The sequence below is a fragment of the Orcinus orca genome, chromosome 5, assembly GCF_937001465.1.
Source record: "Orcinus orca chromosome 5, mOrcOrc1.1, whole genome shotgun sequence".
NCBI lineage: Eukaryota > Metazoa > Chordata > Mammalia > Artiodactyla > Delphinidae > Orcinus > Orcinus orca.
The window spans coordinates 90,755,156-90,775,400 of NC_064563.1; the positions used below are offsets into that span (position 1 = coordinate 90,755,156).

Sequence of the window (20,245 nt, forward strand, 5' to 3'; positions counted from 1 at the left end):
TAGCTCCTGAGCATCTACAGCAGAGCTCTTGAAGAGCTGGGGCTTCAGCTTGTTCTTTCCTGTGTTCCCCCAGAGTCTGGCGTAATAAGCACAAGGTAGGGACTCAAAAAATATGTGGGAGCCAAAGACCTTGTCCTTGAACTCATGGGTTTAGGCTGTCAGAGTGGGCAAAACTGTTCCTAAACTTCTACTGCAATTGTCAAGATAAGCAATACAACCTTGCAAGGGCTTCCTCAAAGTTAACTTATATTTCTACTGCTACAGCTAGCTGGCCTCTTGAACGAAGTGGAGACCAGCCCCGCCGGCAAAGTCCCTAAGACGAGGAAGGAACTTTACACTTGAAGACACAAGACTAATTTGTTTATTAGGTGCGTTCTATAAGTTGAGGAGGGAAATTTTTGGCAAATAAATAAATAAATAAATAATCAGGTACATGAAGGCTTTCAGGGCAAAGAAGGAGCTCAGGAAGAGGAAGGAAGCGGAGTCTTTGCATAGTTCTAAATGAACAGAAGGTGGCAGCCGTAGGCAACGTGGATTCGCGGCAGAAATGCAGCACTTGCAAAAAACCAGGGACAGGAGGCTTTGAGAAGAGAAGGTCAGAAGGTGACTAACTATTTCTTTATCATAGAGACCATGGTGTGGCACGTTCATCCTCTCTACTGGGTTGCGGGATGCAGCGTCTTACATGATTTGCCTGGGCATCCCATATCCGGTCATGCCTGCCTGGGAGGCCCCCTTGTTGCTGCCCATCTGCAGGCCTATTACGTTCTGTCCCTGGCGAAGCTGCTCCTCTGAAAATCCTCTCCGATTCTGCTGGGCTTTCCTGGGCAGAGGGAGTGAGATGAAACAATGTCATTCTGTTTTCAAAACTTTTCCAAGATATGCAGTTACACAGGCTCTTCTGGGGGTCACCAAATAGAAAGGCAGGCCTTATACAGAACTATAGTCCTGCCATGAACTATGGCCCTACCCTGAGCTATGATCCTATCCTGGGCTATGGTCCTACCCTGGGCAGTGATCCTACCCTGGGCTATGGTCCTACCCTGGGCTATGATCCTATGAAATATGGCCCTACCCTGGGCTATGGTCCTACCACAAACGGGCCCTGCCATGAAACACGACCTCTCGACATCTTAGAAGCTCAGGTGATTTTCCAGAATTTCCACAGCAAAGAGCAAGTGCTGCCTCTCTGGATACTTTACTCTCAGACAGCTTTCCTGTCCCCCCTTCTCAGAGTTACCTCAAGCCCTTGTGAAAATTAAAATCAGCTCTTCTTACAAATCATGTCACTAATCCTACTCCACCTTCCCTGTATGGGGCCAAGGATTAATGTCCCACTTTAAAGCTGACGGATTTAGGTGTTAGGAGGGGAAATTTCCTACTCTAGACCAGAGGCTTGCAAACTTTCGTGAAGAGCCAGATAGTAAATAATGTTGGTTTTATGGGCCACATAGACCATGGTAGATCACTAACAAAATGGGGGCTAAAACCAGGGTTTCAACTGGCCGATATCTAGGAGCATTTCAGACCAGGTTCATTTAAAATGTCACAAGCTGGTACCTTTTCTTAACTGTCAAGAAGAGGAGGGGATTAGGGGAATGAAGAGTCAATTATCTGCTACAACATGCTCTTTTCATCTCTCACTGAGCTAGGGGTGGAGTTTAAGAGTCCTTGCTACCCCTATCCCCCCAAACAACAAAGCAAATAATCTCTTTAGAGAAAGGCCCTTTACTGACATGACGATATAACTTATTATCCACTTCAGGCCTCCTCCAAGAGTGACAGACAGCGCTATCAATGGATACACTGGGGTGACAGGACTGTCTCAGGACTCTCCTGGCAAATAAAACATGTTTTCCCTTCATTACATGAGGAAAATAATTAAATAAATAAGTAGATTCAAGGCTACTTGGCTCCTAGTGAAACCAAGTTCAAATCTCAAGAGAGACATAACCTGGGCAGAGCTGGAGGATCCAGGTATCTAGTAGGAAAGGCCCAACGACTTCTGCCCTGGGTGGTATATTGGCCCGAACAGGCAGCATCCGTCTTTCCTTGTTCCAGGGGATTCAGTTATGGGGCTGGGAGTGCTTGTTGCTAGGCTGGACTTTGTGTCAAAACAGCCTCCCGGGAGCTACAAGGCTTCAGATGCTCGCTCTTGTTAAAATCCTCCTCTGCCTGGGGAGGAAGAGGGTGTGTGGCTGGGAAGGGATTTTTACCTGTGAAACCAGGATGGCTCTCCCCGGTAGCAGCCATCATCCTTGGTGACTGCAACGCTGCCTAGAGCCATCAGGGTCCTCTGCACGGCCGCCATGTCCTTCCCTGGAAGCCGAAGGAGAGATTAAAGCCAAGCATGTGTCAGGGCCAAGGAAGAGGTAAGGATGGGGCTGGACCTCTGGGAAGAAAGTTCCCATAGGAGGCTGTAGGCGAGCACATTCAAGGGAGAGGGATACAAGATACTCCTCAAAGTGGCCTGAAGACAACCACGGCCAAGCTTCTCAGAAAGGAGCAAAACATCTGGCTAATTATTCTCTATATGGTACATGCCAGGGATAGTGAGTTTCTAATCCATTCACAGTTGCTACATGAATAACACATTGCAAACACTGAGCAGCTCAGACAGTGGTAGGTCCCTGCCCTATGCAGAGGCCCCGGCCTCGGTGGGTTCTGCGGGCGGTGGTAAGGGGAGGTGCTGTGGGTAAGGGGAGGTGGTAAGGGGAGGTGCTGTGGGTAAGCTGGCATGAGGTCTGCACAAGAGGATTTTCGTAAGGACTGGAAAGAAAAAAGGAAACCGGAAAGAAATTTACTGGTGGGTCAACGACACCAAAGCCCAGGTGGCTTCTTTCTTTTCCTATATCTGGGTTAAAAGGGTCTAAAATCACCCATGTGCATCAAATTGAGTCTTCACTTGGCTTTTTTAGGCTGGAGGCCTGGCAGATGAAGAAAAGCAAATAAACACAGAGCACTCCACCATGACACAATGAGAAGCTCTTCATTTTGTGCTGCTTGAGAAGAGCTAAAGGGAGACAATAAATAAATGGCTTGTGTGTGTGTGTGTGTGTGTGTGTGTGTGAGAGAGAGAGAGAGAGAGAGAGAAATGTGTGGTGTGCTCCCTCACACAGTGGAGGGGGACATTGTCACCCGAGGAGCCCAGGGGCCCTTCATCCACTGGGCTACAAGGCAGCCTCCTCTTCCCATCCTTTCTCCCCTCCCCGCTTCCAGCGGACCGACGTGTCCTGGACAAGGAAAGGGAAAGATGCTACTGTGTGGTTGGCCCCGCAATTTAGAACCAGATCGAAGGTCCACGCACGAGTGTGGAGTGCAAAAGCTAAAGGGTTAGGCGGGGGCAGGGTGGATGCATTCAGCCTGGCAGGGGCTGTGAAAGTCAAGGGCAAGCATTGAAGGTCCTCTTGAGACCGAGTGAACCATCTGTAATCTCCGGCTGGGCTGCTGCAGCCCGGTCACTGGGGAATACAGAATTACAGGGGAAAGGCAGACAGAAAGTGAGAATGGAGCATAACTCTAACAAAATAAACAATTAGGGCCCACAGAGGAAGTCCAGGTCAGGATGTCCATTTATTCAAAGAGGAGAGAGAGACAGCAGATCCTTCTTTCCTTGCTCTCTCCCCATCCCCCGTCCCACATTAACCACAGGATGATTTCCTGGATCCTGAGGCCCTGTGGGATGGATTGATGGATACAAGGATGTGAGGTTCTCAGTGCAGAGCCCCCCAGGAGCAAGGAACAGCTGGGGTGGTGGAGAAAGGAGGACCTGGGCAGCAGATGGAAGGAGGAGGGCACAAGGGATACTGAGAAGGCAGAGAGAGGAAACGCAGAGGAGGTTATGAGAATGATCTTTCTCTTCCGCAGATGAAAAGCATTTCTGTAACTGCCACTGTATTACAGGATACATTTTTTTTTGATAGAACTGGCATGATGATATTTTGAAGGATCACCGTGGGAAGAGATAGGAAGAAGGTTTGCTTTCAAGCAGTGAGTCATTAAAGAGAACCTCAAGAAACTATGAAGCACATGGAGGCTTAGGAAGGTCCAGGTACATCACTCATCTCTACTCTGTACGTAAAGCACACCAGAAATCTGTTTCTGGTGGTTGGAAACAGCGCGCATCTGGCATGTCCAGGATCTGGGGAAATGTGGAGCCTGGCACCTGGCAACCAGCCACAGATACTACCCTGGAGACCGGGGTGGGAAGCAAACTCTGTTAAACCAAAGACCCAGTCCCCACCACATATGGCTAATGCATATATATCTGCATGAACCCAGAAAGGACACAGGGAATTAAGTTGGGGGCAAGGGTAAGATATCCAGGCCCCCTGACCTATAAATCTCACCCCACCCTCATCCTGGGAAAGTGCAAAAGGAAGTAATTGCACCATTGGGGCAGAAGAAGCTGGGGAAGGAGGCATTAGACAGGAACAAACTGGAAAAGCTGTTTTTTTAAAGAAAGGGCCAGAGAGAAGAGATTTGTTATAAATGATAGGCTAGACACTTTATTATAAGTGACCTTGCCCCTGTGGACTTGATATGATTCCTCCCAATGTGTGGATGGGAAAATTAACTCAGGGAGGTTAATTAATTTCCCAGAGCCACCCAACAAGTGAATCAGGGCCCAGATCTAGCTCAGGTCTGTCTGAACTCAAAGCCTGTAATCAGTCCAGGAGGCCACACTGCCATCTCCCATGGGTCCCCAGCACAGGTTGGTTGGGAGGCACGGTGCTCAGATCAGGAATGACCTGAAGGGTGGCAGTGGCTGCTTCAGTGCCAGGCCAGAGGGAGGCACTGGAGGGATACAAATGGGGAGTAGTTCTTGGGCCCCACAAAATCTGGGGCACAAACTTCAAATGACCATAAGTCTATGTTTTGTCTGGAATAATTTCTCAAGGTCTCAACCTAAATAAGATGAAAGCAAAAGAAAGCAGTTGGGGCCCAGAGTCCCCCATCAGTTTGCCCATCAAGTTAAGATAATTATTGTCAAGATTCGAAAAAACATAACAAACAGAAATCTGCCTTCTGTAACCAGTTCGTGTCTAGTTCATTTTCTAATAGACATTCCTGGGAAAGAATTCCAGTGTTTTGGGCTAACCAAATGGGAGGAGGGTCTCTTTCCAGCCTCATTTGTCTTGCCAGTTCAGAAGCCCAGATCAAGTGCTGTTGGGTAGAAGGGGGCGGTTTGTGGAGACTGAATCCTGTAGCTGAGGGTCAAAAATTGAAATGTCTGAAGGAGCAGTGAGATGAGGGAAGATCTGTGAAGCGAACCAGTTATAAAGCAACAAAAGCTGAACTTCTTGTATCCCAACAATGTGTACCATCTGCCTAGAACCCAGCCTGCTGCAGAACATGGTTTCCCAAGCTTCTGGGACTACTTATGGGCTGGGGTTGGAAGGCCTTTTTAAAAATATGAAATTTGAGGTCATCCCTGGACAGACTGATTTGGCAGTCCTGGGGTGGGGCCTGGGAGTGTGTATTTTTAATAATCTCCCCATCTGATTCATGCCATCAGACAACTTTGAGATACATGGGTTTCACCTGGTGACTCCCAACTGGACTGAGCAGAAGAATTACCTGAGGATCTTGAAAATTCAGATTCTGGGAAAATATCCTGCGATGATTCTGCTGCATAAGCAAGCACTGCCTCAGTACTTCAGCTTTTAATTTTTAAAAGCATCCCAACGTCTGGCATGTGGCAGGCACGAAATAAAAGTTGTTAAGCAGTAATTCCTTGCTTCAGAGCTATCGTCCACAAAGTCAGAAGTCACATCAATAGTTAAAGGGCTCTGATACAAGTTGGGAGCCTGCTCAGAGCTCCAGCAGCCCGGAATCTCTTTGTTCCCTGAAAGGTACCCCCAGAAACTTTGGCAAGACAGCTTGAAAACTGCTGCTCAAGCTAGTTTTCCAAGAAGAAGAAGAACAGTTCCAAAGAAGTACCAACTAGGTGTTGGGAATTTTCTAGGTGCTGGGAACGCAGGAATGAGACTGAGTCCGGGTGGTGATCAACAGATGAGACTGCTGGCCATAGAAGGAAGTGATACACGAAAGAGAGGGGTCAAATTTACACTAACAGCTCAGGATTTCAATCACGTTCCTGGACTCTTCTAGCTCTCTATCATGGGGGGAAGCTAATATTAGACTCGAAGTTGTAAAAAGAGATGGTGGCACAGTAGCTCTCCTTGTCAGAACCTCAGAGAGCAACTGACACTTTGACTTGACAGTACTGTATTCCCTGTTTATTGCATTATCACAAAGCAATGTCTCCCCAAGTGTGGTCTTACACTCCAGCTGCTAAATGGTCATCTCTGGAGAGAGGGACCAAGGGTTCTGCATTATAAGTACCCCTTGCCCCGACCTAGGAATTCTTAGTGCCCATGAAGTTTGAAGACTTTTACCATAGAGATACTTGAACAAGGATTTTGTTCCCTTAATTTTTTTTATTACTTTCATGCTATCTTACACATGTCTTTGGGAAGAAAAAATTAAAAAAAGGGTAAAGAGAAAGGAAAAGGCCAGAGAAGTTACATCTGGGCGGGTAAAGTCAGGTTGGACACTCTACTTTCAATACTAAAAATCAGTCTTACATTCAAAACTCTTTGCTTTGCAGTTACTTCTATTTTACATTAGTCTTTTTTTTTTTTTTTTTTTTTTTTTTTTTTTTGCGGTACGCGGGCCTCTCACTGTTGTGGCCTCTCCCGCTGCGGAGCACAGGCACCGGACGCACAGGCTCAGTGGCCATGCCTCACAGGCCCAGCCACTCTGTGGCATGTGGGATCCTCCCGGACTGGGGCACGAACCTGTGTCTCCTGCATCGGCAGGCGGACTCTCAACCACTGCGCCACCAGAGAAGCCCGCCCTATTTTACATTAGTCTTGACTCAACCTTGTAACTCTTAGAATACTGGGTTGTTTTTTTTTCATCTTTCTGGGACTTACAGAGAAAGCGGTCAGTGGATGAAGAAACCACTTCTTATTTCCCTGAGTAATAACTTAGGCATAGCCCCCAATTCTCCACTCAGAGTAGAAAAATTATTGCTTTGGATAAGGGAGAAATGTCAGAGGGTAGGTTGGGCTGCTCTGTGGGCTTTATGAATTTTTGTTGCTTGCCTCCCTGGAGAAAATCTGTAAGGAAGTGGTTCTCATAGTGGGGTTCCCAGGCCAGCAGAAGCAGTATCACCTGTGAATTGGTAAGAAATGCAAATTCCTAGGCCCTACCCCAGACTTAATACCTCCGAAACTCTGGGGCTGGGGTCCAGCAATCTGTGTTTTAACAAGCCTACCAGTAGATTCTGATGCACACTGTAGTTGGAGGACCACCGCTGCAGGAAGAGCCCGCCAAACTCAAGTGTGGTATGAGCAGTGCTTGCAGGAAATGCGGTGAAGGCTGCACTGAGAGAAAAGGAGGCTTCAGGCGGCAGGCATTTCTGTACTATCTTGAGTCACTACAGGTACCGTACGATATCCCAAAACAGCTCTCACATTGGGTGAAATGTCTCTTCTGTTCTTGCTATTGAGGAATGACACATACAGTGACACCTCCCAGAGGACATATTTGGACCTTCCGGGCACTCTGCCCCCCCGGTATAAACCAGCCTCCAACACCCAGTCATCAAGCAGGGGAACAGGGAGGCAGGACAAGGCCATGTGTCCCGGATCCTCGTCAGCAGGATTATGGAGAAGAGCAATCAGAGTTGATTGATCTTTGAGTCTTGCCTGCTCTGACATTCTAGAATTCTAGGTGGCTAATGCTCGTTGCCTGGTTAGGCATGGGAACCAAAAAGGCTAGTTGCTGATGGACTAACAACAGAGGAGAAAAAAGCCAACATTTATTAGGTGTCTCTTAGCCGGGCGATGTGCTAGGCATTTTATACAGTTAATTCTTGAAAGAACCCTGCAAGGGAGGTGCTGTTTACAGGGAAGGGAACTGAGGCTCTGAGAAGCTCAGCAGTTTAACCAAGGTCACGTAGCTAGTATGTAGCTAGTTTCCAAAACTCATGCTCTTTCCACAGTACCACGATCCCAGGGTCTGGAATTGACAAAGCAATACTGTATCGTGGGGAAAAACATAAAGGGTAATGACCACGAGGTGGAAAAAAGTCAATGAGGACACCCATAAAGGTGGCCCCTCGTTTTGGAGAATGGTCAATGAGGTGAAGGCACCTCAGATGACAGAGAGGGCAAAGGTCATCCAGGCAACCCTACCAGCTGCTGTGTGAGGTGCTTCATGAAGTCCGTCTGTTCTGAGACAGAATATGTGCCCTTCCAGCCTTGCTCCTGCCGCCCTTATTTTCTATTAGTCTTAAAAAAAATAGGCCAATGATAATAGTAATTTGAACATTGCTACCATATATTATGGTCTGTTCTTTCCAGCACTGTGTTAAGCACTTTTAATGCATTATCTCATTTACACCCCATATCAAGCCTGTGAAACAGACACTATTATCCCCATTTTACAGCTGAGAAAACGGAAGCTTAGAAAAGTTCATTGATAGGTGGTGAAACAGAGGTTTGAACAGAGTGGTCTAATTTCTAACTTAGGAGCCTGCACTCTCCTACCTTCAGGGTAAGCTTTCTTTGCAGGCTTTCTGACCAGCACACTCACTCGCTCTCACGAGAGTGAGACACACACACACACACACACACACACACACACACACCCCTCATTTTCTGTCTACTCCCTTTCTCTCCTTCCCTGTCTCCCTCCACTGAAGAGATGCTGAAAGCTAACCTCCGTTGTGCTCTCCTAAGTCACAGCTGAGACGGCCCCGCCCGCCCTTTCCAGGTTCTCAGGGCGAATCCCAAAGTAACCTGCCCGGCATCTACCTTCTCTCTTCCATGAGAAAGACCTCTCCAGTCCCCTTGCACGGCTCTAAGCTGCCCTCACTTCTCCCCCATCACTGAAGGGAACTGGTCACCCCAGCTTCCTCTGAGGGGAACTCCAGGAGCCTTGTCTATATCTCTGAGGTTGGGTTGTTTTTTAGGCCATTCAGCCCTGGGTTCCTTCTTAAAGCCTTGAACCTTTTATTCTGGTTGCCCCTGAGTCCATTCCAAACATTTCGCCTTGCATCTAAAAAGGGTTTCAGGAGAGAGGGTACATCTGGGGCGCCTGCCTGTCTAAACAACTGAAGATAAATGAGAAGGCATCTGGCGAGCCCTGGCTCCTGCGGCGTTATTCATCTGCAACATAAGAGCAGCACAGAGTCATGGGCAGCCATGGGCAAGCAGAGCCCTACTTAGGAAGATGCCAAGCAGGGGAGATGGGAGACCGAGAGCTGCTGAGCCTAAAATGCCTGCAGAGGAGGAGGAGAAGTTCCCAGGCAAGGAGGGCTGGCCGCTCAGAGACACAGCCACCATGACCACAGTGCACGGGATCAGGAGTGAATGTGAGTAATTTGAAATTTGAGGACAGCATTAAAACCACAGCCCAGGTGCAGAAGAGTGGGAAGAATGTGAGACTAAGCTAAGGGGATGGCCAGTCCAATAGCTGAGCACACAAACATGGACAACCTCACACGCGCACAGGCACGTCAACACGTGCCAGCCCGCCCAGTGGCATCCCTTTGATTCCAGCTTACTCATCCCTAAATTCACGGGTGACAAGCAGCTCTGGCAGAAGGATCCAGCCTCGCACTTCTCCATGCTGCTGTTCCATGGGTCTCAGTGCTGGGCTCGCCCAAGGCTGCCGTCCCTCCCCGTTTCTCTGCTCAAAGCAACCCACTTTCCTGTCTCTTGCTTCACTGTATGGTCAGCAGCTCCAGCCTGAGCTGCAGACGGTGCACTTGGGGGATGTCAAGTGTCCCCTCCAGCAAATAGACTGAATCTCCCAAACCTCAATCCTGAGCTGCCTCTCCATGGAGGGGGCCGCCAGGCCCTGGTGCCTCTAGAGGCCATTTGGACCCTCCGAAGCATCTGTTCTATTGCCAGCTGTCCTGCCTATAGCATCTCAGCCACAACACCCTGGGAGTGGTCTCCTTCCTTATTTCCTTTAAAGCCCCATCTTTCTTTGCCCTGGGAATGAGACCCCTCAGTGTCTGCCTTGTTCCCTTGTTCTAAGAGCAACACCCTGCCCTGGAGCCCATCTGTCCACCACCCCATCTCAGGCTCCTGCAGTCACACTGATGCCTCTCAACTTCCCTCTTCCCTAAGAGGTATCTGACACACAGGGCTGGGGCAGGTGGTGTAGACTTCCACCTACTCTGCTTATCAGGGACCTTTGTTTCCTATCCTCCTCCCCTTCACTACCAGCACCTCCTGGGTGTACAGTTCACCTGTGTGGTCTTTGGAAAAAGGGGAAAGGCAAACAGAGCATCCTCAACACAGAAAAGCACCCTTGGGATCCCCATCTCCCATAGCCCTCCCAGTTTCTTCCTCCTCGTATATACTTCCTGTACTTGGGGGGTCTCACTGGGACCCCTTCCATTTATACAAACCTCCAAGTACTGGGTCTCTCACCTTCCATCCCACACAGCCCTGAATCATCCTCCCCCTACTCTTCATCTCATCAGTCACTGTTATGACTCAACAGCACACTCACGGTGTAGGATAAGGAAACAGCATCCTGGCCAAAGCATGGCATGGCAGACTAGTTAAGGCCCTACTCTTTGGCATCATGGAGGCTGAGTTTGAGTCCTGGCTCTGCTAATTACTAGCCAGTCATATGATCTATACGAGCGATAATGGGCGAGCTCCAGTTTCATCATCTATAAAATGGGGAAATTCCTAACACCCACCTCCTGGAATTGTTAGGAGAATTGATTGGCGTTATGCAGAAAGGCACGAGTACCATGCCTAGTGTAGAGGAAAATATCAATAAGCAGCAGGAGTTTTTATCAGCAAGGGAAAGTCATCATAGCTTTGACCTAAAAAGCAGGGACCAAGTCTCAACTGTGACCTTCTGTGGGGATTTGGAGGCAAGTGTCCATGAAGTCCAATAGCCTGGCCTGAAGGTCTGAATATCTGAGTTTCTAAATAATGGCAAAACATTACTGATAAACTGATTGGCGTCTTAGGATTTTAACTACTCATCTGTGAAGGAAACAGGAAATGCCAGCTCTGTGTATGACATGGAGAAGGGGGTGAGGATTAAGCAGGCAATGGCTTCTTTATAAGTTGTTTAGTAGAATGGTCCTCTGCTAGAAATCCGTTTCAACCATCATTTGAATACCCCTTTGACTATCATTCTCTTGATCACAGGAGAGAGTTAGTCCATTCTCCCTGTCAGCAGAGCCACTTGGGTCACTACGCTGGGCACCCTCTTGGTCGGGCCACTGATGACAGCTAGTGACAATGAGCATGAGAGTGCAGGGTCAACCTGGCTGTCCTGTTGGGACCTGTCTGTCCCCCCAGCAGGCCCGACGTGGAACAGTCGCATGGACGGTGTGCACATTTGGGCTCTGGGGTACACTAGCCCTAAGACCACGGGTCCCAAATTCTCTGGCGGTACCTCCATCCACATCACTTGCCCTAATCATGGTGGATTGTTAAATATGTCCAGAAGCTTGATTTCCTTTTTATGCCTTGTTAGATTTCTTACATCAATTCACGACTATGAAAGAAAAAAATCATTTGTCACCCTCTCTAAGAAAATACACATCTGGAAGGTATAGTCACAAAGCTCCCAGATAATCGTTTAGTAAAAGGGTGGGGTGCTATCTATTTCTCAGGTTGAATGACAGAATTGCACCAGGCAGCTTTGTCTATAAGCCTGGCTGCTGGTGAGTCAGAAGCGTACTCGCTGCCCCCCCTCCTCCAGGAGCTATCACTTGTGGGGAAAAAGTACATGGTGGGAGGGGTAAGAAGAAGGAGAGGCTTCCGTGTAACCGTTTTAGCTTCCTCTCCACGGAGGCTTCTGTTTACCAGTTAGTTTGCTGGGGTCCCTCTGTGTTCTGGGGTGTGTGCTCCTTAGAGGAGGAACCCTTTCAATATAGAACATCACAAAGTGGGAGGCTAACAGTGCTCGCGGGTAACAGCTGATAATCCCCTCACACGCACACACACGCCTGGAGATATGTGGAAGAATGCTGTGGGCAGGTTTCACAAAGAGAAAAGCAAAAGGGTGGGGGGAGGGAAGAATGATCCCAAAGGCATGAGGGCTTTACCTTCCCAAAGGTCCACGGTCTGAAAAATGTCAGTGGTCCTGACTCCATAGATCTCCGCAGCTTTTAGGAACTGGGAGATTTGCTCCATCTGCTTAAAAGCCATCTTTGACTCTGAGATCTTGGGAATGGGCTCTTGTCCGGGTGGGTATAAACTGTTTATCAGCTTGCACAAGACCTGAAGAGGGAAAGGGGGAGGCAGAATCAGCGTTTCCCTTTGTATTTACCCCCCCCCCCCAATGCAAAGTGAATCCTGGGCCTCACAGGGCACAGCCCACGGGTTTGAGCGTGGGCCCATCTTGCACCCCAGGAAGGCATGGGTTCTGAGCTGGGTGGTCAGGCTCCCATACCGAACCTCAAAGACCCAGGCGACTCCATTCTCAGGGCTACTCCTGACCACGGAGAGCCCGGGAGTCCTCTTCCCTCCTTTCCTTTTGCTGGGTGAGCGAAAGAAGGTTTATGGGGAGGGAATGATGTGCAGTGATGAGGCCACGATTTCAGACTTTCAATGGAGGGAAGAGTTAGTGGCTCCCGGAGAGATTAAATGATGGACTCTAATATTATTTCTTCTTTCAAAAGGCAGATCAGAATCAGGCTTCAATAACTCATCCAGTAAAAGCTAATGATGTGTAAAGGAGCCGAACTGGGTGGGTACCCCCAGATCCCTATAAACAAAGCGCTGGGCATAACCGGACAGAAGCGTGAGATAGCAGTTATGTAACAGTAAATCACAGCCTGCGGGAAAAGACGGGCTTGTTGGAATCAGCAGAGCCTGTGGTCTCCAACCACCCAAACACACGGGAGCATCTCCTTAAAAGCAGTTATCAAATAAGGATTCCCTTCAGTTTCAAGAGAATCCATCCATTCCACAAACAGGCATTAAGCATCCCCAAGGCTATGGCTCCAGGAAGAATGGGAAGGTGGTGAGTCCTGCCCCTCCAGCCCTTCTTTTGTTTTACTATGTATCCAACCTATTCCCCTGCGGGAAGGAGTGCCGCCGCGCCCCCCCCACCTCACCGCACCCGCCAGAGGAGCTGATGCACCTAGAAGGCTGGAGAGATCTCAGGGAAATACTTATCTCTATTCTCACTGGAAAAAGCAAAAGGACTTCGAATTTGCCAACAACTCAGGAGGAACCTGTGATGTCTGGGATGGGTGGAGAGTCCTCTAATCCAGCGAGGGAATTGTGCAGGGAGCCCAGACCTTCCAGTCCCGAAGAGATAAAGGCATTCCCGTCCCCCTCCCCCCGAGAAGGAGCTTGGCAAGGCGCAGCTCCTCCGGTGGCCTCTCGTTAAAAGAGGAGACCCTGGAGGGTTTCCCAGCCCACCGCCCCAGCATCCGAGATCGCTGCCCGCCCTTACCGTCCCGTCCATTAGCCATTTCTGAAAATGGGCCCTGCCAGGGGGCGGGTGCTGTATGTCCTCGGCGCACTGCAGGATGATCCAGTCCACCAGCTTGTTCTCCAGGTCCGCGTCGTACTTCTGCTCGATCTTCTCCTGCACCTCTCGGCTTAAGCCGTAGCTCGGGCCCCTGTTAGCCATCTCTGGAAGAGAAGAGAAGACACGCGGGGCATCCACACAATAGCAGCAGCAGCCCGGGCTCCCGGCAGACGGGGTTGGGATGTGGCTGGGCCTCCTGGCCCAGCAGCAGCAAAGCCGGCAGCAAGCCGGGCGTGGTTTAAATCAAGGAGCCAATGAAGCCACTGGGGTTTCACCTACAAACGGGGAGGAAAAGCGCAGCGCCAGTGACTCTTAGAATAAAGCCCCTGCCGGTCCAGGGGGGCTGGAAGCCCCCCTCTCAGTCCCGTCTATCAATGAGACGAAACGATGCACAATGACTCACAATCAAGCCTGAAGCCCCCAGGCAGCAAGGGGGCTGGGGGGCGGTCGTTTCTTCCCTCCTCCCAGGAACACTTTGCAAAGGCAGGAACCCTGAGATGGGAAAGAGCAGGTAATTAACAGGCCGGGAGGAAGGCCCCCTTGACGTAGAGCTGCGGATGCTGCATCGCGCCTGGAAGAATGGTACACTGATTCTATTTTCTCATGGCTGAGGAGGGTCAAACCAGGGCCGTTGCTAAGAGCCGTCCAAAAAGCCAGCCCTCTCGTGTGTCAGTCTAGCCCGCCCGCCTCCCTCCCGCTGAGAGCGGCTTTCTCAGCAGCACAATTCTTCCCCCTCCTCTGGGGAACAGCCGGTTGTACACAAGGCCAGCGCACAGCTGCACACGGAACGAGGCCTGTGGGAGGGTCCATTCCGTCAGCTGTCCATCTGTCAGGAGTTGCCAGACCACTTTCCCCCTGCCTGGAGGGAACAGTTGTCTGGTGGGGCAGGAGGGGCAGGGCTGTGAGCTGCAACCATTAACTTGTTCAGCTGTCAGCCAGATTTCATCCCGAAACTTCCAACGTGGTGGGAAACTGTTGTGCCTCAGTTTGACTTATTCAAGGAAAGTAGCGTTTTAATGCCATTTTTAATCGAAAGACACCGAGAGTACGTTTTATAAATTACAAGGAGCTCAACGTGCTAAGAACGCTTGGAGTGAGAGGTCTTGATAGAGTGTAAAGATTTCATCTGTTTAATTAAGGATCAGAAAGGCACCGCTGACACACTGTCAGTGGTAACTGCGTATCTGGTGTGAGCAAACAAGACCTCGGGAGAAATCATTAGACCTAAGTTGGCCCGAAATTTTTATAAATACTGAAGGGCTTGGTAGTTTGTCTTCCTAGACTGTAAGCCACTTGGGAATAAAGATTAAGTCTTGTTGGTGTTGGGTAAGTCTTTGGGTACTTTTCATGGGAAAAAAACACCATAAATTTTGTTCTTTGGTTCATTCAACGCATATTGTTTTTGAGCACTTAACTGTGCCAAGTTCTGTGCTGGAGAGAAATAAAATATAAATTTTTCCTCTAGAACAGATCAATTGACTCAGAACATTAGATAAAACAATTTTAGTACGTGGGATAGCGATCTTTGTCACTGTGGGAAATTGATTAGAAGCTATGCAGGAAATGACCTCAAACAATACATGTATTGAGAAAAATCTCCTGCCAGCTGGGGCCTGGACTCTTGAAATTTTAATTACTTAGTAGATATGTGGGTGGTTTGCTTGAGAAAAGACTTAGTGGTCAGTAGTTGAAGGCATAGGAGAGAGAGCTCTGTGAAAACCGGTTGTGAGAGAATCAGAGCTTTGAGGAGAGCAGTAGGTTTAGAAAAAGGCATTACAGGGGCTGACGGATGCAGGTCTGCATGCTGCATGGAATCGACAGTTGAAAGAGCTTTAAAGGCAGCAGAGCTGGCTCCAGAGACTTGGAGCTCAGGGGTAGAGTTCAGAGCAGGGAAGTTGTCAGCAGAATTTTGGAAGTCACTCAGTTGCATCTTGGTGGCAGCAATAAGGTCAGTTCCAACCCGGGACTAAGGAAACAGAAGCCCAAACAGGAAGCATGTTATTTCCTCTGTGGCTGGAATTGCTCTAAGGAAGATGTTGGTTTGTTAAAAAAACAAAAAAACAAAAAAACCCCAGAAAAAACAGAAACAATTCTAAAAGATGTACATTTGCCTTTTTTTTTTTTTCAGACTCTGTTTTGCAGATCTTTTGTACCCGAAGATTTTTTTTCCCATTGTAACAAAATATGTGGGGTACTTTAAATGAATGATTGAAATCATGGTTCTGGAGAGGATACAATGGCAAAGAGGAGAGTCCAAGCAAGGCCTAGAAGGTTACAAGTGTCCAGAAATCAATAGGAAATCATTAAAGAAAAACCACTTGATCCCCTGGGTGGTGACAGTGGAAACTGGCTCAAACTTCTGTTTACTGAGTGCCTATAAATATTATAATTTTTTCAACAACTTTTTAAAAGGGTCTATGTATCTGAGATTTAAAAAAGAAATGAATGAGATATGGCAACATGGTCTACCAGCAACATTAAACTTGTAAACCATAAATGCCAACCAGGTGTCATGCTAAAAATATGCACAGGGTACTCAGGTACATTTATATCTGGAGGAAGAGGGTAGGAAATTAGAGAAAATATTTATGAATGGGATGACTTTAAGTCTCAAAAGAGACTTAGGTGTTTTAAAAACTTAGGTGTTTGCCTAGTGAATGGGATGAGGCAGGAGGGATTGGGAACGTTGCTAGTAAAGGCAGCTTATGTAAGAAGGTGAACATGTTCTAATATCAACAAAGCATAGGGTTAAAGGGAAGAGACACAGAAATAAAGCTGGAATGTCAGCCAGTCTCCAGATTACCAAGTAGAGTGCTTGCAAATGTCCATGGTTAAATTTTCAGGAATTTTGAAAGCCAGTTGTTAAACTCAGCCGCTGTAACCACTTAAATTATGTAAGCTTACACTTAAATATGTTATATTAAAAGCAAAGGTTAAATACTCAAAACGGATCACTTCCTAATTTATTTTGCTACATTTTACTATTACTTATGTTTTCGAGGATATTTATGCTTATTGTCTCTATATGGGGTATATACTATGTAAGAGTCTGGTACTGGCCATGTCTTCCCAGCTTCCTTTTATTCAGTGACGTCCCAGTGGTAGCTTTAAACCAGCTATGACAAGAATATAGCTGGCTGTTGGCAAATGCTGCAAATCGGGGCTCCCCTCCCCACCCAGCTAGTTGTTGAATATTTACTGGCCTTGCCACTGGGCTTATGTATCACGCAAATGAGCTTGAGTGTTTTCATAGAGAAAAAGAGCCATCAGATCTGATTTAGGTGCAGGAAAAGGAGAGGGTCAGAATGACTCAAGGGTTTGATTTGTATAACAGGGGTCATGGTTGCACCAATTATTGTAAGGGGACCATAAGCGGGGAGGTACATTAAGGGGGAAGATAATAGCGTTTGGACTTACTGCATTTGGGAGGGCCACCACAATCCATCCCGGTCATTCAGTTTTATGCATCTGGAGCTAAAGAGAAAAATCTGGAATGAAGGAAAGTACTTGAATCATCTGCGTGCAGATAGCAGTTAAAACCAGGAACCTGCGTGAAGTTGCTCAAGGTGAATAAGTAAGTTGCATGAGAAGAGTGCCAAGGTCAGAACAGAAGGGAGTATTAACAATACAAAGTGCGTAAGGAGATGGTGTGGCATGGTCAGGGACACCTGGGGTTAGAGAGTGTCAGAACGAAGCTCCTGATCTCAATGGTCCTTTGGGAGAGGGAGGTTGGCATATAAACGGAGAATTTCCATGTAGTAAGTTCTATCAAAAAGGCCTCAGCGGAGTGCTGTTCGTGAGAGAGCAGAGAGGACCCATCGTCAAAATTCTTGGACACAGAGATGAGGATGAGGTAGGAAAGGCTTCAGTGAGAAGCTGAGATTTGAGCTTCTTTTCAAGTAGAAGTTTATCTGTCAGTAAAAATCTGAAAGTTCAAGAAAATAGAGAGGACAGTTTCTTCAAAAGACAAATTTTGTTTAAAAAAATTACCTACATTTTTCTAGGTATGTTCTCTAAATGTACCAAAACATCATATTTTTTCATTAAACCAAGTTATGCATATTACATGATTGTGTTTCTAAACTAAAAAGTGACTTTAGGTCTGTAATGAAAGCGGATCTTAAAAAGGTATATTGGGACTTCCCTGGGGGCGCAGTGGTTAGGAATCCGCCTCCCGATGCAGGGGACACAGGTTCGAGCCCTGGTCCCGGTAGATCCCACATGCTGCAGAGCAACTAAGCCTGTGCGCCACAACTACTGAGCCTACGCTCTAGAGCCCGTGCTCCGCAACAAGAGAAGCCACCGCAATGAGAAGCCTGCGCACCGCAACGAAGAGTAGCCCCTGCTCGCCGCAACTAGAGAGAAAGCCCGCGCGCAGCAACAGAGACCCAAAACTGTCAAAAATAAATAAATAAATACATTTACATTAAAAAGACAAGTTGGAAAATCTTACTGGTTCTTTCCTTTAAAAAAAAAAAAAAGGTATATATAAATTCCACCGATCTTCTTTCTTCCTTCAGAAAATGAGTTCCTTAGTTGTTTGTTTTTTTAACAGTTTAAAATGTAATGAAAAGTCGACATATCCCCTTTGGGCACTGCCTTGGGAATGGTTATGTCGCAAGTAATGTTCTCTTTGCTCTGTATCTCTGTGCTTTATAAAATTCAGCCTTGCCCAAAGCTCCTTTCCTTCTCTCCTCCTCACAGACCTTTCTATTGGCTGCTCAGAGAACAGCCTACCGTGTAGATATGTGTCTGGAAGTACCTGTAAGCTCAACAGATGCTGCAAAAGCAAATGTATTCTGTGGTCTCATTAGCCTTCCTCTCCATTTCAGATTTTTACCTTATCCCCTTCCATTGCATGCACTGAGATTGTTTAGAGGGGTCATGTCGCTGCTTTTAAATCAGTGCAGGGGTTCCAGAGGATAGGCACTGAGGGCCTGCTGGCTGTTCAAGCATTTACCATGTCACTGAATACAAGGCATGGAGTGGTTTTAGAAAAAAAAAAAAAGAGCTTTGGGAGAAAAATAGAAAAGCACACTAAAGGAATTAACAATGTACTAGAATACACTAAATCCCACTGCTTCAAACTCATTTGGTATTTATGATGCTAACCTCTGCAAAGCTAGATTAAATTTTAAGACAGCTTTTCATGTCTTTAGATAGTCAAGTTTCCTCCCCCTCCCTTTTCCTAGCCATTGATGGATACCATACAGCTAACATTCCAATTTGGGATCTTGCGGTTAGGAAGTTCCAATCCAGTTCAGTTTCAGAAGACCTACTCACTTCCTTGCCTCCACTTTCCTTCCTAAAGCCCCAAGAATTGTGCCCTCCAATTTCTCACTGGACTGTGTTTTGTGCATATAAAAATACAAGTGAAATGGTAGTGACTCCTACGTGTCATTGTTCTAGACGTGTTGTGCTTAACCCTTACACTTTATTAAATAGGTTTATATTATGACATTTTACAGATGAGGAAACCTCAGGGAGGTTAAGTAAATGGCTCAGTCACAGGGCTAGTAAATGGTGAGCCAGGACTTAAACCCAAGCTCTGAAGTCTGTCTTTAACCACTATATGTACTGCCTCTACAGAAATACTATGTATCTCCAATCATATTTATCACATTTTATTATAATTATGTTTAACCCTAGAAAGCTCTAAAGGGCAGGGCCCTTTCCTCATCTTTCTAATCCTCATGCCTAGCAGTGTCTGGGCAGCTTAGGCCCCGGAAGAGGCACCCTGCCATCCTCTAATAACCCATTCTAGCATCAGGCAGTGTGGCACACTGATGGTTCGTGTATTTTTGGTTTGTAAATGATTTTTGTTTGGTATGAAAGATATCTCCTAGATTATATTGTATTGCCCTGTAGGGTATTAATCTGCTTTGTATCTGTGTCGGGGTCCCCAAGACCACCCCCAGGTTTGACAATTTTTTAGGAGGACTCACAGCTATGATTTATTACAGTGAAAAGATACAAAGCAAAATCAGGAAAGGAAAAAGGCACACAAAGTGAAGTCTGGGGAAACTAGGCATGAGCTTCTAAGAATCCTCTCCTAGTACAGTCACATAAGTTGAGCTTAATTCCCCCAGCAAGGCATTGTGACAGCACATGTGAAATGTCCACCAGGGAAGCTTGTCAGAGACTCAGTGCCCAGTGTTTATTGGGAGCTGGCCACTTGGGTAGTCTCTGCTTGGCACCTACCAAAATTCCAGACTCATAGGAGAGCATTTGTCCAGTACAAACCACATTGTTTGTACAGACAATTTAGGCACAGTGAGCCACTTTGATCAGTTCTGGAATTGTTGCAGGAAGGCAGACCCCTTGCAGGGCCCGAGAGTGGGCTCTTGACTGACACTCGGAAATGAATTGTCCGAGGAGACACACGTGCTGAAAAAGCAAGAGACTTTACTGGAAAGGGACACCCAGGTGGAGAGCAGCAGGGTAAGGGAACCCAGGAGGACTGCTCTGCCACGTGGCTCGCAGTCATAGGTTTTTTTGCGGTACGCGGGCCTCTCACTGTTGTGGCCTCTCCCGTTGCGGAGCACAGGCTCCGGACGCGCAGGCTCAGCGGCCATGGCTCATGGGCCCAGCCGCTCCGCGGCATGTGGGATCTTCCTGGACCGGGGCACGAACCCGTGTCCCCTGCATTGGCAGGCGGACTCTCAACCACTGCGCCACCAGGGAAGCCCCATAGGTTTTACTGTGA

General features: G+C 47.5%; 1 protein-coding gene across 2 annotated transcripts; it reads right to left on the reverse strand.

Annotated features, from left to right (window-relative positions):
• Window positions 1-343: 343 nt before the first annotated feature.
• TAGLN3 (transgelin 3) lies at window positions 344-14,231 on the reverse strand. Of its 2 annotated transcripts, XM_004272067.3 has the most exons (5): window positions 13,943-14,231; window positions 13,462-13,643; window positions 12,104-12,278; window positions 2,217-2,319; window positions 344-823 (listed from the first exon to the last, which is right to left on the reverse strand). In XM_004272067.3, exons 2-5 carry the CDS (start codon window positions 13,639-13,641, stop codon window positions 682-684), a joined length of 600 nt encoding a protein of 199 aa, XP_004272115.1. In that variant the 5' UTR covers window positions 13,642-13,643; window positions 13,943-14,231; the 3' UTR covers window positions 344-681. The 2 variants fall into 2 exon arrangements, with proteins under 2 accessions (XP_004272115.1, XP_033288068.1); XM_033432177.2 differs by lacking the exon at window positions 13,943-14,231 and having other exon boundaries at window positions 13,462-13,922.
• Window positions 14,232-20,245: the final 6,014 nt, after the last annotated feature.

Bases quoted from the DNA above. Each gene is read 5' to 3' on its own strand.
- TAGLN3 (XM_004272067.3), bottom strand. From the start codon at position 13,641: ATGGCTAACAGGGGCCCGAGCTACGGCTTAAGCCGAGAGGTGCAGGAG. The intron at 12,279-13,461 runs GTAAGGGCGGGC...TTCCCTCTTCAG, and splicing joins AATGGCTAATGGACGGGACG to GTCTTGTGCAAGCTGATAAA. The intron at 824-2,216 runs GTAAAAATCCCT...CCCTCTGCCCAG, and splicing joins GAGCCATCCTGGTTTCACAG to GAAAGCCCAGCAGAATCGGA.